Consider the following 26688-nt stretch of genomic DNA (forward strand, 5'->3'; position numbering starts at 1 on the left):
TTTTTTGGCAAATAAGCTCAATTTTAGCATCTCCTAAGCTCCCAGCCACTTTAATTTAAGACATATTAACTCAAAACAAATGGTATCTTGTGTAACATGGCAAGCAAGAGATGCAAGAACTTGCTTGAATGAAATGGACGGAGTAATATATGGCATGGACTTTCTAGCATGCAGATTTACCCCAAAAATACTCATATTGTATTTCACAACTTCTGAATGCTTCTTCAATTATTCAGTTATATATTCACAGAGATTTACCACAAAAAAAATGTACCACCAAAATTTTAAGAGAAAACAGAAGAAACCCATCACCTTATCGTGTACCAAAACAAAAGGATGGGGAAAGAAAAACATACAATTGAAATGAGCAGAGCTAGATGAAGAAAACAAACATGAATGCATTGTACTGTAAACTAAAACGTAAGGCTAGTGCATTCACAACATTTCTTTATCCAGTTTGCAAAAATATATAATAAACTAATTACATAAAAATGCAGAAACAAAGATATCACCTTGTTCTGACAACATTCCTCTTGTGACAGAGAGATCACCTTGTTCCCCTTCATGAAACTCTTTCGTGAGATTCTTCCACTGAATTTGAGTAAATGGAAACGATGGAGTAACTTGTTGTACCATGACTTGCGTTTCGACTCATGCAGACATCACCTGGATCTTCTCACATCATGTTGTTTCCATCTTGCTGCCAAATGTAAGAACAGGGAAGAGAAAACAGAGTTACATCAACGTCAATACAAATGTATGCATGCACTACTTGGAGGAGTATAAATAATAGCCTCAAGAGAAGATGGTCTATAGGTGTGAACATTTAACTTCACTTTTTTAGCATGTCCTGGTCTCATTGACAGATCGGAGTGTTATGGAAGCAGAGCCCAAGGCACCTTTAGTAGTTTGAGCTCGTCGAACTCGACATCGGACATGATGGAGTTGCCGTTGATATAGACCATCAAAGCCTCCCGTAGCCTCTGCTCATCGGCGCCTGCAAACATAGGGAACCAATTTCAACGCTACTTTATTCCATTGCCATGTCTAAAACAACAATTAACATGCAAGTGCCTAGTAAATCTTAATTCTTTATGAAGAACCATGATATCATAAATCAAGCATATCTTTATAACGCAAACTGGAAGATGAGCTAAACATAAATATCAAGCAAAGAAAAGAAAGGAAAAGGGAGAATCTGGATGGCATAACTGAACATGTAAGTGCTATAGCTGGGCTTATATGCAGAGGCAACTGTAGTACTGCATGCCGTGTTAGAATATACAAATCTAATACATAAATTACAGATAAAATCTCAAACATAAATTATGAATTAGAATGAAAATAGATTTGGAATTGAAATGCATGGGGAGAAGAAAAGAAATGCACAGCTAGAAACCTTTAACTGTTTATTCTGACTTTTTTAGATTCATCAATTTAGAGATTTCCTTCTAGCAAGCAATGCATCATTGACCCCAAACTTGTACCTCTGCTTTTGCGTTTGCCATGTCGAAGCAGCCGAAGAACATAGAGAAGCAACAGGATTGATATAACTTTTAATTTCAGCGAAATCTAGCACTACGAAATTGCATACAATGGCATTCCTCCAAATCAGCTTCCTATGGTTCTTCTGTTTGGTCAAATCCATGTCAAAGCTACAAATGGAGTAGCAAATTATCATGAACAACAGACGGGCAAATCAATTTAGAATCCAAAGATATATGTAGATCTGGAGCAGATGATCTCACCGTGCCTCCTCTGGCCATGTCCATGTATGCCAATCCACTCCGGTTGGGGAAGAGGAGATCAGGATGACGACGAGCGAGGGCATGGCCAAGGGAGTGCGGCCGGCACCCGGTCCGGCCTGCCCCCAGCACCCCTTCACCCAGCGCCGCCCCTCGCTGCTCCTCTACTTCCGGCTGGGTAGGTCGCGGGAGAGGGGCGCGACGACGACGGTTTGGGGCCTCGGAGGAGGAGACACGAGGGGGTGAGGCAACGCGGCACAACCTACAGTGGGTAGCTCGATTTATGCACTCACCGCGCCTCCCCGTCACCATCGACGCCGCAGTTCGCCTCCAGCAGTGGGCCGCCGCGGATCCGGACGCCTCCCACCAGTTCTTCACTTGAGGCAGCCGCCCCGCGCTGGCCCGTCACCGTCGCCTCCAGTCGTCGCCGCCGCGCCGCCCTCCATCTTGATCTCGCCGCACGCCGGCGCAATGGAGCGACGGACGGTGCCTCTTCCCTTCCGTCTCCATGGCCGGGCCGGGCCGAGCCGCCGTAGTCTCCAGAGGAGGAGGAGGAGGAGGAGGCAGGGATTGGGGCAGGACGGGAGGCACGGGATTGGAGAGAGGAGGAGGCTTTTGGTTGGTTAGGGTTTTCGCCTCTTTGATTTTCTGAGCGACGCGACGACGGACGCTCGCTGTCTCAAACAAATGGCCCCACGCACGCACGGGCCCAGCCGTCATGCACCCAGAACAAGCAGCGGCCGGTAGGAAAAAGCTACTACATCCGACGGCCGAGGAGAAAAGCGGGTTTCAGAACTTTACTGTGAGGTGAAACGGACGGACGAGATTGTTTTGCCCCTCTCAGACCCCCTGGATGGCTGGGTAGTCTTTCAACATTTATAGAAGTAATTAGGAACAATGAAACTTTGAAGGATCGGAGACCCAATGTCAGTGGATGAAAAGAAAAATTTATACATGAGTTGGCTCTGGTTTGCCATAGAATTCAGAATAAATATTCCCAACATTTAGAGGTTCGCCGAAAACACAACTTAATCCTTATATTTTCATATGAATTTGAATTAGAATACCACTTTATTAATTTACAACCTATAGTTGAGATCTCTCTGATGGTTTTCCGTAAAGAAAGGAAATTAACACACAATCAAAATAGTAAGAACAAATACTAGCTTGCATGGGTGGAGGTGTCGAGTGCGGTAAGGTTTGGCAACATCATGTGTGCATTTAGCCTAGGATATATAATAAAATAGAAACATGTTTTCTTATGCATATAGGAAGAGAAGTTATACCTTGTTGGAATGTTTTGTTATAATTCAAAGGGTCCAATATACTCCATCCATCCCGAAATACATGGCGTATAAACTTAGTCAAATGTCTATGCTTTCAAAGCTTGACTGAGTATATATACAAAATATGAAGATTTAAAATACTACATCAATACCAATAGATCAACTATAAGATATATTTTCATGATTTATTTACTTAATATTGTAACTATTGATATTACCTTTTGTGTAATTATTCAAACCTAGCAACCGTTGAGTTTTCATTAAATCATAAGTCGTGTATTTCAGAACGGAAGGAGTATATGGTATGTATAATTAAAACAATTCTATAGGTTTTATCTTGGAAAGTTTGGATTTTCCTAAATTACATGTCATGTATTTTGGGACCAAAGTAGTATATGGTATGTCCATTTCAAAATTGAGAACTATATGTGACAATGTTATCCCTAGCTCTAGCTAGACCTAAAAGACAAACATCATTGCTTTTTTATCTGGATGTTGTGTGAGCGTGACGGAGAGAGGAAGATGAAGCATGATAGGGAGGAACACTCCAAGAAGAACTAACATGATGGTGCTATATTTTCAAGTTCATCATTGAATGGTCTTAACTATCAGTTCTGGGTGAAGAAAAGGAACATCCTAAATGCTAAAGACTATGAGGCAACCACCATGTTAAAACAATATATGATACTTAAAATATTACAATGCAATATTGGCTACTGAATGGGTGTATATTTATTTTTATTTGATCTACTCTGAATAAAATAAAAAGGTTGATGTCATCGAATCATTAGAGTATATCCCATGTTACCATGTAGGTGATTCTCCCACTTTACTAAACTATTTTTGACAATGTAACTTTGTAACATGTTTTGACTCTAGTGGATACACACAATCATATAAGATCCACACTTCTTCCTAGTTTACTGAATTGTTTCAAGAATATTTTTATAATAAGTTTTGTTATTAGAGGATATACGCATTCTGATAAGATTGCGGTGCATGTCCTGAATCTCTCACTATATTGAACCATTTCGATACCGTGGAGACTATATGCTATAAAATAAGACATGTGCAAATCTTGAGACTATATGCTATAAAATAATATAATTTGGTACATTTTCACATCAAATATATATTTTTTCAAAAAAGATAGTGTAATTTTTGCAAGTGATGATTAATTATGTTAATATAAGATTCTTTCATATGCTGCTAACTTAAGTTACTTAAGACCCAAAATATTTTTTTTGCCAACATCCCCATTTATCTTCTTTCTTTTTGAGTTAAAAAATGGGCACTTCACCTCATCACCATCCAGATGTAAAATTTTCTTTATAATGATTTTGAGGGACACGGAAACCTTCAGTTAGCAAACTGGAAAATATTTTCTAGGAAGAAAGAATTCCGGGCACAAGGTGTGCATGATCTAGCTAATGTCAATTTTTGTCTCCTTATTTTATAGATTAAAATATGTTCTAAGGAATGAAGGAAAACTTTGGAGAACTTCAGTTGCTGCCAAATATAACACATGCAACACGAATATCTTCTCGTTAAAGCTGGAGGAATTTTGCAATTTTGGAAGGTGATGCGTACATTTCTCCTATAAAAGCTCCAAGAAGACCCGGCCAACCAGGCCATCCAAAAGGGGCAAATCCATCTCGTGCGTTCGTTTCACCCAGTACAGTAACTTCCCAATCCTGCTTTTCATCTCAGCCGTTGGATACGGTAATTTTTGTCCCACCAGCCGCTACTTGTTCTGGGTGCATGACGGCTGGGCCCGTACCTGCGTGGGGCCGTTTGTTTGAGACGGTGAGCGTCCGTGCTCGCGTCGATCAGAAAATGAAAACGGTGAAAACCCTAGCCTTACCGAGAGCTACCTCTCCCCAATCCCGTGCCTCCCTCTCCTCCTCCAATCCAGTCCTCCCCTCCCCCAAACCCGATCCGCCGCCTCCTCCACGCGAGGGCGGCGCCGTGAGGAGCTTCTAGAGGAGACCGGGCAGAGGCGCTGGAGCTCGCGTCGCTGGAGATGGGGAGGCGCGGTGGAGCGCGCACCTCTACTCCGTCGTGGTCGCCGTCTCCAAGATCGCCCACGTCGCCCTCCTCGCGCCGCTCGTCACCTCCATGTTCGCCCTCGTCGGTTGCGGCCAGGCGGTGGAAAGCACGGTGGTGCTTCAAATCCTTGATCCCAAGCCGGAGATTCATTCAGGTTTGGTCATCCCTCCTCTCTCTGTGCCTTCCTCTCTGTCTATCTCCATTTGTTCTTCACTCTGGTTTTCCCTTAATGGACGAGGGCGCCGGATGCAGGGAACGGAGGCGAGCCATCAGAGGTGACGCGCCCCTTCTCCTCCCTGCTCACTCGTGGTGGGCTAGGGCAGGAGCTCAAAGGTTGCCGGAGCCGCTCATCCACCCTGTACCTGATTTGACTTGAGCAGAGAAAAGTAGAGATGAGTGGTGGATTCGCATCCTCGACAGCCCGCCAGGTGACTAGCTGGAGGGGAGGACGTCAGCGACGATGTTTACTGGTTGGTTTTGCTTTCTGAGTTATTATTTGTTTTTTGCAGCTAGGATGCGAATAGCTTGATTGTTGGGTTCTTTATTATCTGGACGTGATGCAGGTGCGCCATGCCTTCCTAGCCCCCTCTACCCCATCTCAGCACATATATTTTGTTTTGATTTTCGGATGTGTCTGCACCAATTCTTTCTCTTTTCCATTCATCCCAAGCTGTCTGTCAAGGGAAAAATTTAATTCATTTAGATGCAAAAGGTAGAGGGAGAAAATGGTTGGAATATGGATTTTGCCGATTCATATTTGGGTAAGCTTAGTAGTTGAGTAAGCAAGACACGAATATATTGCAAAGCATAACTCAGCTAATGCAATTAAAATCAATTGTAAATCTATTGAAGTTCAGTCATGCAACCAATTTCCTGTGTAAGATAAGATGGTTTTTCTCTTCTTTCGTTTTATTTTTGCCATTCATGTCCCTCTTTGTCTGTATTTTTGCAGGTTCCTATAAGAGAAAGGCCAGGTTCACCTTTTTTCCTGCTACAAAGATCACCATCATACAGGTTACGTCACTTGGCCTTTATTTATGTGAATTTCTTTGTAGTTATTTGATTTGGTTACATGCTAATTAGGCAAACCATGATACCAAAACTTACCAGATGTAAATCTTGCAACCCCTAATTGATTTGGAGCCTCCAGTTTGTTCTGGCATCATGAAAAGGATGCCTGCAATGGCGTAAGTTCCACTAGACAATGATTACCAATGCTGTCGTAATAATATTGCTGCAAATATTATTCAGCTCATTAAAATTGTTGATGTTTAAGATGATTTTCTTTGCTTTTGCAGCTTCGTCGGCAAAACTGTTGTGTTGGAGGAGGGCGAATTTGCCATGAATACTTTTGTATTTACTTCAGCCCAGCACTGAAAAATGGTACACTAATTGTTGGTTCTTCACAATTTTCGTTAGAATTACGTAGAAGTCTTTATAATCTCTCATTTCTTGTCTTTATATATCTAAGTGTGCCATTCTAGGACTGTTTGAGTACCTGGACAGTCTTGCCACGTTGAGCATTTCTTATGGCTCTGTAATATTGATAGGCAATGCAATGTCTCTTGACTGGACCATGAATTATCTTATTTTCAGGACTGTAGTTTTTTGTTTTGGAAATAAAGTATTATATGTTGACTTATTGCTACTCTCTTATTTTGTAGGTTTGGTCCTTTCTTTCGTTAAATGGTGAGAGATGCCTGCCAAATATTCCTCCACTGAAGCCTGCGATGAGTATAGAGGAGCTTGAGTCATCTATTTTGCAGCTAGGGTTTCGGTTTACAGAATATTCTTACCGATGGCGATTACAGGCAGCATTTATGTTCATATTGTCCATGGCTGGTACAAGCAAGCACATCTTCCATACATCTCTTTCCTTGTCTCTTGTGCTTTGTTGGTTCTTCACAATTTTCGTTAGAATTATGTAGAAGTCTTTATAATCTCTCATTTCTTGTCTTTATATATCTAAGTGTTCCATTCTAGGACTGTTTGAGCACCTGGACAGTCTTGCCATGTTGATCATTTCTTATGGCTCTGTAATATTGATAGGCAGTGCAATGTCTCTTGACTGGACCATGAATTATCTTATTTTCAGGACTGTAGTTTTTTTGTTTTGGAAACAAAGTATTATATGTTGACTTATTGCTACTCTCTTATTTTGTAGGTTTGGTCCTTTCTTTCGTTAAATAGTGAGAGATGCCTGCCAAATATTCCTCCACTGAAGCCTGCGATGAGTATAGAGGAGCTTGAGTCTTCTCTTTTGCAGCTAGGGTTTCGGTTTATAGAATATTCTTACCGATGGCGATTACAGGCAGCATTTATGTTCATATTCTCCATGGCTGGTACAAGCAAGCACATCTTCCGTACATCTCTGGCTGTTGGAGCTTGGTGTGAGTTCTTGTGATGGCATGGTGAGGTGAGAAAGCTTTGTTCCTTCTTTTTGTTCTCTATCCTTCTTCCGGTCTAGATTGTTTCTATACTGGTTGTGACAATCAATGTATCTTCTTTTCAGTACATTGTCATTTTTTTGGTTAAATTGCTTTGTACAATAACATACTGATTTGCTGCGGGAAAGGCTGATGTTGCATTCCCTGATTTATCTCCAATAACAAATATAGTGTTACATCTTTCAAAATCATGAAATCTAAGCGGCAAACATTGAAAAACAATGCCCGTGTGTCCTCTCCGTGTGAACACTGATCTCCTTCACCGCTGCTTCATCTTCCACGCCCGCGTGTCCTCTCCATGTGAGCAGCAGCGACCTGCGGCCGCCGATGCAGGTGAGGTTCCAAAGCTTCTCGCCGAGCCATGCCACCGCTGGCCCTCTCCTTGGGCCGGCCTAGATTAGATGGAGTGCCGAGGGAAACTTCTTTGGGAGATAGATGCCCAAGTGAGCAGTGAGCCTAAATATGTTCCCCCTCTCTCTCTCTCTCTGCTCCACTTTCTTTCAGGTCCTCTAGGATTTTCTCCCCTTTTCATCCGTGTCCAACTCTCTTTGCCACTAAATCCAGATTCTGTGTGCTTTGGTTTGAACTGGAAATTATTTTTGGGGTACAGATTCTGCAATGGTCGATGCAAGCCAATGATCTTCTCCGATGATTCAAGTTTTCCAAGCTTGTTGCCGAGCATTTTCTTCTGCTGGTAATATATTTGTCCTCTTTAGTATCTGCTAGGTTGTAATTTGTTATCTAATCGCAGTTTTAGTATTGTGCGTTATGGTTCAGTCAAAAGCTCACGAAATAGAATGCATGAATATTGGTGTTGCTCCCCTTCCCAGGATAGCTAGAAGATGTGAATATTGTGAATATTTACTGCAGGCATGAAAAATTAATATTAAGGGGTGGCCACAGCATGGCGTAGCAATCGGAAACTTAAGATTTGATGTTAAGTTGAAGCATGTGGTGACCCTTCCCCTTTTGTACTGCCTGTAGGTGCAGCTGACGCCCATGGCCTCACCGTCTAGGTCAGACTTGGGTAAGAATAGATAGTTCAGAGATTTAATATAGTTGTAGAGAATATCCCGGCGAACATCGAGTATGCTGGCGGTGGCTCGAGCCATGTGGGACGATAGTGAGCACTGGTGAGCGCAGGGTGCAGTGCAGCAGTCTAGACAGACGGTGGGGTGGAAACCAAAGTGAGCTTCTGTCTCTCGAAACTTGTGCGATGTGGCCGAGTGGCTGACCTTCAGTTCTTGAGAGTGTATGGCTGATTATGCCAAAGTTTCATTTGGCAAGAATCATTTGCTTTTCCTGGTCATAGTATAGTTAATGTGAAATCTGAACTCTATTATCCTTGTCATGTTGTAGTTTCTGTCAGGTGTGACCTCTGTTTTCTGTTACTTTATTATTTTTCCTGGTAGGAAACTGTGAGCTCTCTCACCATATATTGTTTAATGTTGAATTTTTCATATAATCTTGCACCTATTTTTTGTACTCAAATATTTTAGAAAGCTTTATCATGACGTTAATATTGATTTTACCTTACTGACATGCAGAGGTTGGATGGAGCATCGAACATTTCTGTCTTGAGTCTTGAGGGTGGCCACAGGTATATTAGGATAATTTGAATGTGTTCTTCAGAGCATAGGTGACCTTATTGCTGACGGGTACCTAAAGTATATGCTACTCACTTGCATAGCTGATTTCCCTTAGCTTGTTGTAGTGGTGTTTAAGCAACTATTAAGTAGTACCATATAGTTGTGTGTTACCAAAATGTGCCTAGCAAAATTCTTAAACACATCACAAGAAAAGGTACTATGCAGTTTCCTTGAGCTTGAGTAAATGCAAAATGTTCACTTTACGTTTGGTTCCAATGGTGTTATTTCAGTATTGCAGGTTTGTTCAAAGTAAACCACGAGTTCATGATGTACATGATTGGACCTGGTAAGATGTCAACCTTATTTCCGTCTCAAGCTTGGAATTTATCTAATGGCCTAATGTTGATAAATAGAGCAAAGAATGGGAAGCAGTGGCGATGGCATTGTGACAGTTCCCGCTTGAGCCGAGTAATATCGCCACCGTTCAACTGTTTATTGATGCCATTGATTATTGCCATATCAAAGGAGTCTTATCATAGAGGTCTGAGGGTCCGTTCTGAATAATGAAGCCCTGTAAATTGATTTGGCTTTTAGTCATATTTATACTAACACTTTATGAGTTTGCATGTATAATTCCATGTCAGATATAGCTGAAAAGCTTCTACAGAAGGATTCTTCAATTCACTAAAGATGTTGGCTGCTCCTCCTCGCCAAATGTATCAGTATAGGAAGCTCTTAGCCACTTCACTAGGATACATGCCAAATTAAGCTCCGGTATGGGTTTGCTCTCGATGTTCTCTAACCATCTTTTTAGTACCTTTGTTCATGGAAGTGAGATCAGAGAAACTGATCATGTGATTGGAATATGTTAGACTATGTATTGTAGGCTATACGTATTGTATACAAACTCCTGTACCTATACTTGTATGATATATAAAAGCATAACAGCCGAACCCTATTGGGTATCGAGCACTGTTCCCCAAACCCTAGTTTGTCTAACATGGTATCAGACGACGCGTTCGATCCGCGCCGCCCCGCTTCCGCCTCCTTTGCTGCCGCCGCGTCGGCCTCTCCTGCTGCGCCGCCGTCCTCGTCCCTTGCGACGGCGTCGCCCTTCATGGCGTCCGCGCCCCTGGCTTGGGCCTACCCTGCCGCCCGATCTCCTGCTGCTCCCGCGGCCGCCAACCCTGCACCTGCGCCATCTGCAGGCCCAACTCCGGGGGAGGTTCCGTTTTCGTCGACGGCGGCCAATGGCCGGCCTCCTCCCTCCGACAGCGCTCCTGCTCAGGAGCCCTATCGCGGCGGGCCGTATCCGGCGTCTTACGTCGCGCCCCGCTCCGCGCCTTACGTCGCGCCCACGGCCGCGCCCTACGTCGCGCCTCATGCAGCGCCCTACGCTGCAGCTTCGGCAGCGTCCTATGGCGCGTATCCTGGCGCCTCCTACGAGGCCTATGGTGCGACGCCGTCTCGTCCTACAGCGTCACATGGTGTGATCTCGCCGGCGCACTATGGCTATCAACTGCAACAGTACCGTGGCCCGCCTCCCAGCGAGGTGCCGATGCCATACGGTGCTCCTCCACCTTATGAAGCAGTGCAGGCCGCACCAACTGCTGATCAAGGACCGTTCCACTTTGCCCATCTGGTGACGGTGAAACTATCTGCGGGCAATTACTTGATGTGGCGTGCTCAGGTGTTACCCTTGATGCGTAGTCACTATTTGGAAGGATATGTTGATGGTACGCTGCCGTGTCCGCCGGCCACGGTTCCGATTCTTTCGGCCTCCGGTGGTGAAACTATGGTGCCTAATCCGGCTCATCATCGATGGGTTGCTCAAGACCAAGCAATTCTGGGTGCTATTCAGTCTTCGCTCACCCCCTCTGTGGCCGGCATGGTCATCTTTGCCGCTACATCGCGGGATGCTTGGGCCACCATCGAGTCCAGCTTCTCCTCGCAGTCCCTGGCGCGTTCTTCGGCTATCCGTACTCAGCTTGGCGAGATAAAGAAGCATGACCTCTCTCGTCACGGCCTTCTTCAACAAGGTTAAAGCATTGGCGAGACACGCTCTCTTCCATTCGACAGCTCGCTCCGCCACGAGGAGTTTCGGACATTCATTGTCAATGGCCTTGATGAGGACTATGACTCTCTGGTGGAAAATATCAGCGGGCGAGAAACACCACTTCCTGCCCGTGATCTCTATGCTCGTCTTCTGAACACGGAGCAGCGTCTCTCTACTCGTCGATCCGTGGGATCTTACTCTGATGGATCCTCGGCCAATGCGGCTCATCGTGGTGGTCCTCGTGGTTCTAAACCTGCACCACCACCACCGTCCAACCACCAAGCCCGTCCGTCCGCCCCTGCTCCTCCTATCACTGGACGCAAGCGGCTCTCTTGTCAAGCCTGTGGTGGTGGGGTTGAGTGTCAGCTTTGTGGTCTCGAAGGTCATTTGGCGTCTCGCTGCCACCGCCGCTTCAAGCGTGATTTTCTCGGCATCGGCAACAATGGGAAAGGCAATGAGAAACAGGCTGCTCTAGCGTCGCAGGACTCGGGGTATACTCCCTCTTATTCATTTGATCCCGCCTGGTATATGGACACAGGCGCCACCGACCATCTGACAAGTCAACTTGATAAACTTACCTCACATCAGCCATATTCTGGTCCGGATCAGGTTCGCACTGCCAGTGGGTCAGGTATGCACATCTCGCATGTTGGACAGGCATCTCTTCTTTCACACACCTCTAAAAAGCTTCGTCTCCTTGATATTCTACGTGTTCCATCTGTCACCCGTAGTTTGCTCTCCGTTCCTAAATTTACTCGCGACAATAATGTGTTTTGTGAGTTTCACCCTTTTCATTTTTTTGTTAAGGATCGGGCAACGCGGGACGTTCTTCTTAGAGGGCGAGTTCGTCATGGTCTATATGCTCTTGATGTGCCATCCACCTCTCAAGCTTTCAGTGGTGTCCGAGTTTCGTCATCTCAATGGCACTCTCGTTTGGGTCACCCGGCCACGCCTATTGTGCGCCATGTGCTCCATCGCTATGAGCTGCCCGTAGAATCGAGTAATAAGGAGTTCTTAGTGTGTGATGCCCGTCGGCAAGGCAAGAGTCATCGATTACCTTTTCCTGTTTCGAGTCGTGTTGTCAAAGCTCCTCTTGAACTTGTGTATTCGGATGTATGGGGGCCTGCCCAAACTTCTGTTAGTGGTCACAACTATTATGTCAGTTTCATTGATGCTTTTAGTCGCTTTACTTGGCTTTACTTGATTAAGCGCAAATCTGATGTGTTTCATGTCTTCATGCAATTTCAAGCACATGTTGAGTGTTTGTTGAATCACAAAATTATTCATGTTCAATCTGATTGGGGTGGTGAGTATCGGAATCTTAGTACCTTCTTTCAGAAACTTGGAATATCGCATCATGTGTCTTGTCCTCACACACATCAGCAAAACGGTGCTGCTGAACGCAAGCACCGTCACATTGTTGAAACTGGGCTTACATTGCTTGCTCATGCCTCCGTACCCTTTCGGTTCCGGAGTGATGCCTTTGTCATCTGCGTGCTTTCTTATAAACAGGCTTCCAACACGACTCCATCATATGAAGACTCCACTAGAAATCCTACTCCATGAAACTCCTGACTACTCTTTCTTCAAAGTTTTTGGTTGTGCCTATTGGCCTCACCTTCGTCCGTACAATCACCATAAACTTGAATATCGATCAAAACAGTGTGTGTTTCTTGGGTATAGTCCGCTCCATAAGGGGTATAAGTGTCTCCACATTCCGTCTAATCGTGTTTACATATCACGTGATGTCGTCTTTGATGAGACTGTTTTCCCATTCTCCTCACTACCACCGCCTCTTGACACCACTACTACTTCCTTACACTCCTTTCCTGTTTTGCCTGCTCAATTTGTGGATGCTGCATATTCTCCTGCATTGTTGCCTAACCATGGTGCAGGGACTGGACGAGGTGCTCGCCTTGAGCTTCTTGATGACTTGCCGGCGCCAGGAGTTCCGGATATGGCTCCGCCCACCTCGCCAGCTGCTGCTGATCCTCTCGTCGTTGACGTCGAGCGGCCGTGCATGCCCCATGCACGACGATCTGAGGTGCCGACCTCGCCTGGCGTGAACGCGCGCGTGTCCCTGCCGACCAGCGTGTCGCCCGCTCCCTGCCCTGCCTCGCATGGACCGTCTTCGCCTGGTCCGTCGACTCCAGGCCCAGCGCCAGTCGCTCCACCTGACGCTACGCCGCTGCCTGTACCTGCTTCACCCATGGTCGCTTCGCCCATGGCTGTGTTGCCGACCGCCACACCACCTGGCACAGCTTCTCCTGTGTCGCAGGCTTCTCCGACACCTGTACCAGCTCTGCTGCGTCCTCATACTCGCAGTAAGAGTGGCATCTTTCGTCCCAAAGAACGCACCGATGGTACTGTGGCCTGGCTTGCGGCGTGTGCTGCTCATCTCCAGGCTGATCCGACTGCTGAACCGCGACACTTCCAGGCTGCTTTGGATATTCCTCACTGGCGTGCAGCCATGGAACAGGAGATCCAGGCACTCAAGAAGAATAATACATGGCGTTTGGTGACACCACCAGCTGGTGTCAATATCATTGACTCCAAATGGGTGTTCAAGGTCAAAAATCATGCTGATGGTTCGATTGAAAGGTACAAGGCGCGCTTGGTTGCTAAAGGCTTCAAACAACGTTATGGTCTTGACTATGAAGATACTTTCAGTCCGGTTGTGAAGCCCACTACTATTCGCCTTCTCTTGTCATTGGCTGTCACTAGAGGTTGGTCGCTTCGTCAGTTAGATGTTCAGAATGCTTTCCTTCATGGTGTTCTGGAGGAGGAGGTATATATGCGTCAGCCACCAGGTTTCGTTGATCCTGCTCACCCACATCATCTTTGTCGTCTTGTCAAAGCACTCTATGGTCTGAAGCAAGCTCCTCGTGCATGGCATGCTAGACTTGGTGCTGCTCTTCGTGCGCATGGTTTTGTGTCCTCTACTGCCGACACATCTCTGTTTATCCTTCAGCGACCTCAGGTGACCATGTATATTCTGGTATATGTCGATGATATCATTCTTGTCAGTTCTTCAGTTGTTGCGGCTGACAAGCTGGTTCTTAGTTTGGGAGCTGACTTTGATGTCAAGGATCTGGGAAGACTGCATTATTTCCTTGGACTTGAGGTTGCTCATTCTGACAGTGGTTTAACTCTCACTCAGCAGAAGTATTCCCATGATCTCTTGCGTCGTGCGGGTATGTTACAGTGCAAGTCTACTCCTACTCCTATGTCTGCTACAGACAAACTGTCAGCTTTTGATGGAGAGCTTCTTTCTTCTGATGAAGCCACTGAGTACCGCAGCGTTGTTGGTGGTCTCCAGTATTTGCTTATTACTCGACCAGACATCTCTTTTGCTGTCAATCGAGTGTGCCAGTATCTCCATGCGCCACGTGATCCTCATTGGTCAGCTGTTAAGAGAATTCTGCGCTATGTCTGTCACACTGCTTCTTATGGTCTGCATCTACAACCAGCGACTTCTGGTTTGCTCTCTGCCTTTCTCGATGCGGATTGGGCTGGTTGTCCTGATGATCGCCGATCCACGGGGGGACATGCAGTGTTCTTTGGTCCTAACTTGATAGCATGGCAAGCTCGTAAACAAGCTACAGTGTCTCGGAGTAGTACTGAAGCTGAGTACAAAGCAATTGCCAATGCTACAGCTGAGATCATCTGGATTCAGTCCCTACTTAGAGAGTTGAAGATCTCTCAAGCTCAGCCGCCGGTCCTTTGGTGTGATAACATTGGTGCCACATATCTTTCAGCAAACCCAGTGTTTCATGCACGGACAAAACATATTGAAGTGGATTATCACTTTGTGAGGGAACGTGTTGCAAAGAAGCTTCTTCAGATTAAGTTCATCTCTTCCAAGGATCAGCTGGCTGACATTTTTACTAAGCCCTTGCCCTTACCTTCTTTTGAAGGATGTCGGCGCAATCTTAATCTCTTGAGTGTTTCAGGACATAGTTAAGATTGAGGGAGGGTGTTAGACTATGTATTGTAGGCTATACGTATTGTATACAAACTCCTGTACCTATACCTGTATGATATATAAAAGCATAACAGCCGAACCCTATTGGGTATCGAGCACTGTTCCCCAAACCCTAGTTTGTCTAACAGAATATAAGATCTCAGTTCGGTTTTTATGAAATTTGCAGCCTGCCCTTTTTTCTGTTAGGCTTCATGGTGCTTCAGTTATAAGCATTAGAGTTAATTAACATTAGTGAAGTAATAACTTCATGTTATGGTTTCTTCAGTTTTTGTTTCTGTACAAGGAGGTAAAGTATTTCACGCAATGTCTAAAATTCCAGAGGTTTGCTTTGTCCCTGCTCTGCTTCCCGTATAAAGTGTTCATGCATTTGGGAGTTAAACTCACTGCTGCTAGAATGGTAGAATCACATGGATTTTTGGAGAGCTCTGCCTATCCAAACTTATCAATGAAATCAAAAAGTGGTAGAATTGCCCGTCTATAAGTTATTGACTTGGATGTCCTGCTGGCTGCTGATGTCTTTGAAATAAAAACACTATGAGCGTGGGATAGTTTTCGGGCGAGGGTCACAATATAAACAAAAGTGTATATACATACCAAGAATGTAGGGCTCATCCAAGTTAAGAGGAATTGCTTTGATTTTATAAAGTTATCAAAATATATGTTTCCATATTAACATACAGGGTGTCAACCGTTAAGGTGTTAAGCTAATAGGGTGGTGAAGAAGCTAAATGTGTGGATTACCAATGAAAATTTTAATAATGTGGCTCTTTTGCTTACCCATCAATGGTGGTCTTTTTCCCCTCTTAAGTTCTTCTCCGAGATAGCGATGTACATTAGCTTGGACTGTGGCGTTACCAGCAAAGATTAAGAACGCCTCTATAGCGGTACTAGAGATTTTGTCTGTTCATTGTCTATGCTGAATTGTGTGCGTTGGTGTTTAGGATTTTTTTTTTACTTTTTCATGTTTTCCTATTAAAAGTTTTAATATCATGATTCATGCATATATAAAAGTACATTATTTTCCTGGCAGATTAACTATTAAGATCCTAAGTTTATAGATGCCCGATTTTTACTATGTTGAGTATGTACGCCTACCACCAATTACCAAGGAGTTCGAGTATATATAGTTCATTTCAATGTGTCTTGAGTATGCAAATTGGCTCAGTTGAGATGTTTAAACAACTATGGTGCTTCCGAAAACAAATGCTGATGCAATGTCTCTGAGACAAATATAATATTTGCATCCCTCTTTTTCCTAATATTCTGTTACCTTTGGCATTGAGGCATGTAAATAATAAATGAGTTTTGCCCAACCAGTTAGTTCTATTAATGCTCTGCAATTACTCAATGGTTGTAGTGCTTTCAGATGATCGGTTACTTTTCCTCGCAGAACGGTGGTGTGAGATGTTCTCAGTTTGTGTACTCCACCTAGGATTAAACTGCAGAGGCTGCTGGCTCTTGAATAATGTATGCCACGGTGCAGTACAACCCACTCTAGCAGCGGCACTCCTCCGTTTGTTAGTCACGTCATGAGTACTTTTGTCTATATTGACTTGATATGGCGGAGACTCCTGTGACTCTTGGGTAGGTGCAATTCTTTGTACCAATTTGTGAGGACCTAACGAAAAGTGAAGTATCTTTAGGACTATAATTTTTCTGCGATATTTGATGTTTTTTCCAAGGCCGTGAAGATTTTTAACCTGTTAGTTTGCCTTCTGTTTTTTTTCGTGACTCTTCATTCCCTAGAAGTACTTGATGTTGTAACATCATCAAATTACGTCGGACATTAATTCTCACATGGCTTCTTAGGGTGGCTTCAATAATCTATGGGGTGCAAAGAAGTGCTAGGTCTAGGGCCATAAAAGAAGAGATCCTTGGTAGGAAGTCGAGGTAAGATGATTCGTTCCAGTTCTCGTGATGGCAAGACTTGTTATCTCGCTCTATCTTTTAAACAATAGGCATAAGATTTCCATGATATACCAACGGAAAGTGGATGCCACAATTAATAATTATTTGGTGGACCCTATGGTCTCTAGAAATCAGATTATTGTGCTTGTATGTTAGATGATTGTTCCGGTCGATCATGCCCTTTATATGTGAAACAAACATCATACGGATATTTTTGTTCTCCTTCAATGAAAAGAATGCAATCTTCTAGACAATGAATCCTCGAAGTAGTAAGTTTTGTTCAGTCCAATGCTAAGGCATTCAGCAACCAAACACACTTTGTTTGCCAAGGGAGATAATCATAGAAATAAAAATAAAATGAAATTATTTAGTGTAGCCGATCTATATATGTGTACTATATAGTATTTAATGGTTAAAATTTCAAAAGGGTTGAACACTAACCAAAAGTTTTCCTCTGGTTAGAGAAGCGGGGATTATATACCTTTGAATTGACTCTTTTTCCTGCACCAATAGTTACAAAGTTTAGCCAGCTTGTTGAAAAATAATTCTAGCAGCACCCTGTTCCTGACTTAGATTTTATGTAGATGTTTAATTGCTGGAATTGTAATTGCGCCGACATTGATATATAATCTGAATGCTTGATAGTTTTCGTTGTGCAGATCTCCATGAACCCAATGGCATAGTATGCTATCCAATGAAGCTGATTCAGCCCGAACTACTCATGCTTATTCTCTTCACTTTATCAGGTTTAGGATAGCTTACTGCCCTTGCCATGCAATATTTGTAGTGTTTTTCTATGTTTGGTCGCATTTCTTTTTGTTAGGGAATATATATGGTTCTAATTTGACCACTCTTCTCAAATTTCAGGTTGTTTTCAAAGGTTGCAGCCAAGCACATTATCACCATATGTTCTAGAGCCTTTTTGGGAGGTGACGGAGTAGAATGTTCTTGCTAATCAGCTTCTTGGGAAGGTTTGGTTTTGTGCTCATGAACCATTAGATGATGTCCTGAACATCTGTTGTAAAGTAGTTCCAGTAACCTGATGCCGAGTAGTACCAACGGGTATTCCAAGTACTCGTGCTCTTATACCCATCCTAACACAACAACACTAAATTAGTTTTAGTTCTTTGTGTAAGCCTGTGTCATAAAATAGATTATATACTTCAGCTTTGCATGCGGTATTGTCCTTATGGTGTTACTGTGCAGATACTTCTTGGGCAGACATATTTCATAAGCTTAGCGTCAGATGACTTCCGAAATACTGGCTCCTGGCACAAGGGCACCACCCCATTGTATATGCATTAAGATCTCTCGGTGAAGTTTGTCACGCCTTGTTAATTATATGAGCTTAGCGAGCTTCGTTCCTGGTATATATGTTATTGGTTATGATCCATGTATAGTGAGTTTCAGTATATCAATGTTGTATAAACTATTCCTTGTGAAATGTTGCATATTCGCACATCGTGCAATTCAGTAAATAATATTAAGGCGACTCCGTCCCAAATATACAACTGCAGCCTTCTGAATGGAAGTTTGGTGATTGGGCAACGAAGTTTATTACTTGGTATTTTTCTCCCGCAAGATTGGACACCAAGCCTAATACTTGGCTTTCAATATATACCAGCTAATGTTCAAAAAAAATATATACCAGCTATAACAAGATAAAACTTATGGCTTCTATTCTGGCCTGACTCTGTCTTTAGTGACGCATCGGGCTCTTATAAATTCAGTTCATATAAACTCTGGCCTTTGAGAATGGATGTGGCCCTCGATTTGGCTTTTCAATTTAACAGGAGATTAAAAATGATGCTTGCATTTATCAAAGAAAGGTTACTTATTTATAAACAAACATTTCATTCAAAGTGATGTTTTCCCACCTGTGTTCACTGATTTTCATACAATACTTACATGTGATGATTTGATAAATATTTATGCTATATTTTTAAATTTATTTTGCAGACAGGATACATAGCCTTGCAGTTTTTTTTTCGCTCTACATGTGAATAGAATTCATCGGAGCTACTTCCGTGATGGCAAGATCGATCAACTTTTGAAGGTGTATACTGCTTGCCTTGGATGGTGCTCGCATGTTATCTATCTTCTATGGTGAACCCGATCCGATACGTACGAACATTTCATGCAACATTTTTAGTTGTGAGATCGTGTTGGTGAACCTTTAACTAAATTTCTGTAGAATGTGCATAGGAATTTCATAAGACAAATTTTCTATTTTTTACTAGACCACATAAAATGTTGGTTATTCGTGAAACTTGATGAACACACAATTATTATGGAGATGTACATGTAGAATTTTTTTTCAAATTTTTTTGACATTTCTAAATATAATTTTTTGGTAGAGGAAGCATACGCACCCGGGAGCCAAATTGAATTTCCAGTTAATGTCCACCTATTTAAATAAAGTAATATACCAACCTATAAAACTTAAGACCAATTAGTGTAAACCTTTGGTCTTAAAGGCACTAAAACAGTTAAATTCTGGGCTAATTCTTAATACTAAAATAAGCTAAATTTTATATGATTTAAATTATGACTTGATTTTGCCATTGCGCGGTAGCGCAACGGGTCATCGAGGGCGCTTCCCAAAGGAAAGTGGAAGCGATATCCAGAGCACTACCCAAATGAAAGTACAAGGGCCGTCGAGGGCGTTTCCTCCAACGAACCACACAACATACTATTATACCTCACCATGGGACGCCCGGATACTATTCTACTCGATCCAAAAGCTCTACTCCAACCTCGGATGATGTTATAGCTCACCTGGATGGCCACCCAACCCGAATGCCCTCCCTTTACCACTACGGTGATGACATCGGCAAGAAGAGTACAGCTCCGCTCCAAGCCTCTGATACTAAAATAAGCCAAAACTTATGGTTCAAATTCTTATTGAATTATGCTATTTGTGCAATAGCACAACGCGGTAATTCGGTACTAAAATAAGAGAAATCATATGGTTAGCCTTCGTCATTGCGCGATAGCGCAACGGGTCATCTAGTTGTAGAATATTAGATTTTTTTATAGGTGGCAAATAATAAATGGTGTAAAAGTTATATTTTCGGAAGACACATTGTGTGGAACTTCCCCATAGAAATTAAGTCCTTTGAACTATATGTCTTGTGCCATGAACAGTAAAATACTGTCCAAAAGATTTGGAATTGTAGTAACCTTAGGTTCACTTTTAGGAGGAATTTTGCTGCCTCGTGTGCAACAATGGTATGAATTGAAAAGTATTACTACTAGCATCTCTTCCTCTGCTGATAGTGATGCTCTAAGTTGGCAATATGAAAGTAATGCAGGGTATGTTTCATCATCCCTTTATGATGTTCTTAATTTTGGTGGAGTCACACCCATGTTTGTCCTTGATGTTTGGCAACTCCTTATTCCTCCCAAAGTGCATGTTTTTCTATTTTGTCTCGGAACATTTTGATGACTAGAGACAACGCGATGAAAAGAATTTGAATAAACCTGAATGTTGTATTTCATGTGGTGAAAACGAATCAATCCATCACTTATTCTTTCACTACATTGTACCTATACAGGTTTGGCAAATCATTCTGTTTTTTCATGTTTCTTTAGAAATGATTACTTGTCAATTGCCAATTGGGTAGATAACAAAAAGCATACAGTTTTAAATTCAGTCTGTGATGCTACTCTCTAGTGTATATATCTGGAAAGTTAGGAATGCTATGATCTTTAACGGTTAAATTTGTCTGAATTTGCACCAATTTTTGAGAATGATATTGCATTCATTCAATAGATGAAAGATCATATTCAAGGACCACTTGTTTGCAACCATAGACAAAATTATGGATATGTGATGCTGATCCTGGAGGGGAATTTCGAATTGACAAGTGACAAGTGACTAAAGGGCTCAAAGTTCTCACTATCACGGATCCCCCCTAAAGATGAGTATGGTGATCACATCTCTCTCGTCGCCAAGAAGCCGGTGATGTAAGTTACCTGGTCCAATCCAGCATCGATCCTTGAAGCTGCTTCGATCATATCACATTTTTAGATTCTTTTGTTGAGCCGGTGTGGATGCACCTATAGGATTTGTGTATATAGGGTGTAGTTTCTTGTTTCCAACTTGAACTCCAATTATGCTTTTGTGCCATTAGGCCTCTAAACCCTCTCAAACACGCTTGTGTGATGTAAAACCAGACATGTGTTTATGTGGCTTTCGTAGATTTACCAATGGAGCCACGATGTTGATCCCTTTAATCTAAAAAAATCTAGTACTTTTCGATAGTACGACTGACCATGTTTCCGTGTGTGTGTTCCCCTTACCCCTAAAGTTTATATCTCAAATTGACTACCAAAATTCGAAGAACATAGCTAGCTAGATGGAGGATAATGGTTTAGGATAAGGGTTTTACTTACGCGAGCATGGATGGTGAACATGCTCTGGGCGTTATCACACGAGATCCCAGATGTGACCACGTCGATGTTGTGCTTCTCCAGCACGGGTATCAACATAGGTAGCACGCTCCGGCGCTGCGCCACACACACACTGATGTATGCATCGTTTCCTGAAAGACTCAGCACGACGTTAGGCCCAGACCACGTCTGTAGCCCCACCGGCACTGGAGCCGCGGTCACTGCGCCCACAGTTATAGGTGGCGTTGGCGCAGCTCCTGTGGACCCGATCCCAGCAACCAGTAGTGCTACCTGCATAGGTGCGACCTGGTCTGTAAGCGCTAGCGCCGCTGCAGAAGATGAGACCCCATCATTGCCTGCGGTGCCAATCTTGCCTCGTGCCAGCTGCATCTCCAGCTTTCGCTTCTCAAGCTTGCTTAGCGTCTCCTCCAGACTCTTGATGTAGTGTATAGCTTTCATCACTATGCTCGATTTATCAACCTGAAACACAAAAAACTAGTGAGGATCTTCATCTGCATCCACAATGACCTAACATATGAGTAAATCATAATAGCATCACCTTGTCAGGGAGGGTGGGGAGGAGTCCATGCAACTTGGTGAACATCTCGCTCATCCGTTTCCTTCTCTCGCATTCCGTGATGATGTGCAATTCTCTATCGCCATGGCAGCCTCCTGATCTGCAATGTCTGGCAACAACTATGACATGTGGAGTGTTGATCTTACCCTTAGATCTACCACCCTCATCTTCTTCTTCTATCTTCATGACACTCTTCCCCTTGTCAATAGCACTCACAATCACCTGATGGCTGCTGCTCTTGGACTCATCTCTACCGTTGTCGTTCTTAGCGGGACTCATGGAGTCGGAGCTGGCCGCCGGCGTTGCGTTGTGGTTGTTGTTGTCTGAGTCCTGAGCCATGATACTAAACTAAGCACTAAGTAAAGTGTATGGAGTTTATATCAATAGGAGAAGAAGTCCTCCTTTGCTGGCTTTAAGAAATGATGCGCCAAGCTTTTGCGTCTTCTCAAAAGATTGAAAATATCCGCGTGTTTCATGTTTGTCAGGATGTATAAAATTAATTACCATAAGTATTTTGCGGGAACTTTTTCCCTTCTCTCTATCTCCAAGTATTGCTGCCAAAAATGTGTGACGCCTCTTAGCTAGCTGGCTCACGCTAATATTGGCACATTCATTGAATTTACATCCTACAAATTTATTTCAGTAAAAATATGGAAGAACACAAGCAATCTTTTCTGCATGATGATCTCCATTCTTATTTCTGAGTTGGATGATCTAATTAGCAATTATGCACTACCTAGTATGCTTCATAATCCACGTATACTTAGTAGAATTTAGTAAAATCGCAATAATAACAACTTCGTCTAAATCACCATTTTCAACTGATAGTACATTCTCCTTAGCTTTGAGACATCTTTATGCATTCTAATATATCAGTCTCTGCAGACTGGATTATGTTGATTCACACTTACTGAAATGCATATAATCGATGGCCGGAGGTTGCACAGCAACTCCATTCTCAAGAAAACTGGCAGTAACGGATTCACACAGTTAACGATCTCAATTTAAACAACAAAGTCCATGTAATCTCTCCGTTCCACGAAAGTTATATATAATTTATCTAAATTCAAATGTATCTAGACACTAAATAGCATTTAGATACATCCAAATTTTGCCAGACAAATTCCATGGGATAGAGGGGTACAAGAATACAAAGTTTTTTTTTGTTGAGAAAAATACAAAGTTTGTTAAGAGAAGTATTTTGGGCATGAATGGGATCCAACTTCTTGATCACCTTTTTGTACGTATCCCACCAGACACAATGGCGTATTTCATTGGGTAATTAACGGCGGAAGGCTTTCATCTTTTCAATTCACTTTGCTTGTTAGTATAACTAGTTGAATGCCCGTGCGGAACAACAAAATGTACCATCCTGGACAAATTTTCATTAATTTTTTTGCACGTGATTTCCATTCAAATAGCAAAAAATACATATTTTCTCTCCTACCAATTTCCTCTTTGTCGTGCATCTTGTCTCCTTAACAATGTACTCCCTCTCTTCCATAATTCTCGTCAAACAAAAACAATGTCAAGAATTATGGAATAGAGGGAGTAGTTGCAAGTAGAAAATGTGAGTCTTTCTTCCCGCCCCTTTTTTCCATCCATTTTCATTCGCTTCACCCGCTCTTGCTCTAAGATTAACCAGTAACACTTACATTTTGACGTGGCTTCACTTTAACACCAGAACAACTTTAATGAAAATCAGTTTACACAAAAACAATCAATGACCTACTGTCTGCAGAAGAGGTTACTGGCACAGAAAGACAAAAGGTTCCGACATAATGATAATGATATATAGAAGTTTCCGAATAATGAAAAATAATGATAGTCAGAACATATATTAGCATTTGGATATATGCACCTGGCATTAGGCGTGCAAGTTTATGTAGAACAAGCTTCAGGTCCTCAAAACTAAATCATATAATGTACATTAAGACCCATTTTTTCAAACTTAACCTTTATACCGACCACCTCCTCTACCTAAAGATGCTCAACTATGACATGTAGGAAATACGTATGTGAGAAAGCCGCGAGAAAGCAAGACTACTGTAAAAGAGCAACTTGAGGTTCTAGTCAGATTAAGGTACGCCATAATTGCATTCTTCTTGCATGTGTTCAACAAAACGAGAATTGTCGAAGTATCCCATTAACTGTTTCATCCAAGAGCCTTTTTTATATTCTGCAGCCAAGGATGATGCGAAGGAAAATACAAGCTATGGAGATGAGACATAAAAAAATACGGTTAATGATCTTAGGCCAGAATGACAAGAGATACTACCATGCTTCGTCCGGCGAGTGACAAGAATGCTAATTGTCACTGCATCTCTGATATGGCCTCGATCGACCATTTTCGTAAAAAAGTATAACACGCCTCTTCTGTCTGCAATACTTACATAATGCATCACATTTAGCCTAAGAAGGTCATTGCAGTAGAACACATAGGGACACCATGTTTGGAAATAGCTTTGAAGGCATGTACATGTTGTGTACTACTCTTTGTTAATGGATAAGTAGTGAACCAAGTCTGATTTTAATTTTGGAGAAGCATACCCTCCTTCTTTTAAATGATTGGAGTGAACATTAAAAATAAATAGTTCCGCTGCGTTTTATAGGACAAACCTGAAAGTCAGGGAAAATGACGGCACACTAAAAATTATGAACAGTTGTAGAATCTTCTGAATTATGAAAGATAGCAAGAGATAATAAATATATCAGGAAATGAAATAAATAGCTTTGCCACAGATGCTCTAGACCCAAAGGATAATACATGAGAGATCATTTTAACATTTCAGACATCCATTAATTCCTACTTATGCATTGCTACAGTACATCTCACTTCACCATCCCCCATCCCTCATAGAGCCTTGACTAATTTCTTTTAGACGAACCAGATGTTTCTCACAATAATAAGGTGACATATGAAGCACCTCTCATTTATTTTCAGATTATTATTGTGAGGTAATGGAGTCCATGGTAAGAGAGATAAAAAGAAGTGTAGCACGTGAACAGAGTCACGACTTCATTGTAGCGTGTTACCCATCCTTATTGTTCAATGCAAAATTGAGCATTTTGTTCATTCAATCATCATGTGTGCACGTGAAACCATATTTATCTAGAAACTTCTTGCACAAAAACTAATATGAGCCCTCGGAACAACAATTATTGAATACCAGTTTGTATGAAATTCAGATTTGTATGTTTCCACTAATTTGTACTCAACCCAATTCATGTCCACCTGAAACATGACCCGGTGAACCCCACCCTAGCAGCATAAAAGAAGAAAAACACGCCCTACCAGAAAATGTACAACCGCCACCAAGAGCAAAAAAAATTCATGGATCCAAATCGTAAAATTATAGTGAATTTGTTTCGTATATGCAGGATTCACCCCGAATGAATAGGAAAACATCACACAGTCGATAAAAGTGAGGCCATTCAACATAATTCTTCCTAAATATTTTGCTGTCATTTTTGGTTGGCATATTCTCCCGTTTATTCACCACACATGTGTACTGTTTGAAACTAAGCTATAACACAGGTACCTTCAAAAACAAGCTATAATCCAAATGATGTCAGTTAAAGTATATTTCTGCCTGATACACTATTATATATATGAAATTCCCGTTCAAGACCACAGTTCATTTTTTGGGAAAGAAGGAAATATTCATATAGCAATTAGCTTATCAGGCATGACTATTCTCACTTGTATCTGCATAACTGAAATCTGAAACCATCAGTTTCTCCACACCAAGTCCAATACTTGTATCTGCCTAACTGAAAAAAAAAATGTGCTGGTGTATTTTAGGATAAACTGATGACTCAAATTTACATATGATGTGATAGCAGAATATAGCTTATTGTTTAAGCATGGTCTTTTACATGCTATCAAAATAGCCAATGCAATTCTCGTGTTTTGAATGGTCTTTTACATACTTTAAGCATAAAGCTATCGATATCAAGGAATCTCTACTATATAAAAGATGTAAATGAAACTTGAGTGTTGGTTTAGTACATTCATTCTTGGCTTACAAAGCTACACTACAGGGAATCCAAAAGCTACATGTAGGTTGCTTTAATGCAGAAAGCATGAGAAAGGTTATTCTGTTAGCTCTTAGCACTGCATAGAAATATGTATGCCCTAACGAAGTGTATCAAATCATCAATACTGAAGTGTGGATACAAAAAGAACTTCCCCTAGATACTTAAAAAACTATATACTAACTCGGATTTCAATTTGAAAAAAAGTAGCATAGCATACCAGAATGAACAAATTTCAGTGCGCATAGCATCTGATCGAGAGAATAGATGGTGCCCTTTGGTTAATTCATTATTGACCTTGATGACTTTGTGGAGGTCTGCATCCATCAAGTGAAAAATAACATAAATATCCCTGAAGCACCTCCTCAATGGAGGTAACATTATTTGCCTCATCTCAACTATGTCAGGATATCTCAATAGCTGGTGTAATTTGATCTCATAGAGAATCCAGGCAGCATCAGATAAGTGCTCAAAGGTATTGAAGGTCTTCTTTACTGCAACCTTCTCACCAGTATGTTGCTCAATATGTGAACAAACAACATTGTAACTCCCTCTGACAATGGCTTCATGAATTATTTTTCTATTAGCATCACCAAATTCACTGAAGAATTCC

The 26688-nt window shown here is 42.2% G+C and overlaps 1 protein-coding gene and 1 long non-coding RNA gene across 2 annotated transcripts; one reads left to right on the plus strand and one right to left on the minus strand.

The window, feature by feature from the left end:
• Positions 1–6383: 6383 nt before the first annotated feature.
• Positions 6384–6953, plus strand: LOC124689115. The gene is made up of 3 exons (XR_006998715.1): positions 6384–6463; positions 6745–6814; positions 6892–6953. It is a non-coding gene; the product is annotated as an uncharacterized LOC124689115 (long non-coding RNA).
• A 13764-nt stretch (positions 6954–20717) lies between these two features.
• Positions 20718–22376, minus strand: LOC124690125 (transcription factor bHLH95-like). The gene is made up of 3 exons (XM_047223557.1): positions 22020–22376; positions 21464–21940; positions 20718–20750 (listed from the first exon to the last, which is right to left on the minus strand). Exons 1-3 carry the CDS (start codon positions 22374–22376, stop codon positions 20718–20720), a joined length of 867 nt encoding a protein of 288 aa, XP_047079513.1.
• Positions 22377–26688: the final 4312 nt, after the last annotated feature.

Source organism: Lolium rigidum, chromosome 2 (genome assembly GCF_022539505.1).
Source record: "Lolium rigidum isolate FL_2022 chromosome 2, APGP_CSIRO_Lrig_0.1, whole genome shotgun sequence".
Classification (NCBI taxonomy): domain Eukaryota; kingdom Viridiplantae; phylum Streptophyta; class Magnoliopsida; order Poales; family Poaceae; genus Lolium; species Lolium rigidum.

What these genes read in the sequence shown, in the direction of transcription:
- LOC124690125 (XM_047223557.1), bottom strand. Translation starts at nt 22,376, where the DNA reads ATGGCTCAGGACTCAGACAACAACAACCACAACGCAACGCCGGCGGCC. An exon ending in TCCCCACCCTCCCTGACAAG is followed by an intron (nt 21,941 to 22,019) that starts GTGATGCTATTA and finishes TTTGTGTTTCAG; the next exon opens with GTTGATAAATCGAGCATAGT. An exon ending in TGTTCACCATCCATGCTCGC is followed by an intron (nt 20,751 to 21,463) that starts GTAAGTAAAACC and finishes CTAACTTTCCAG; the next exon opens with ATATATACACTAGAGAGTAG.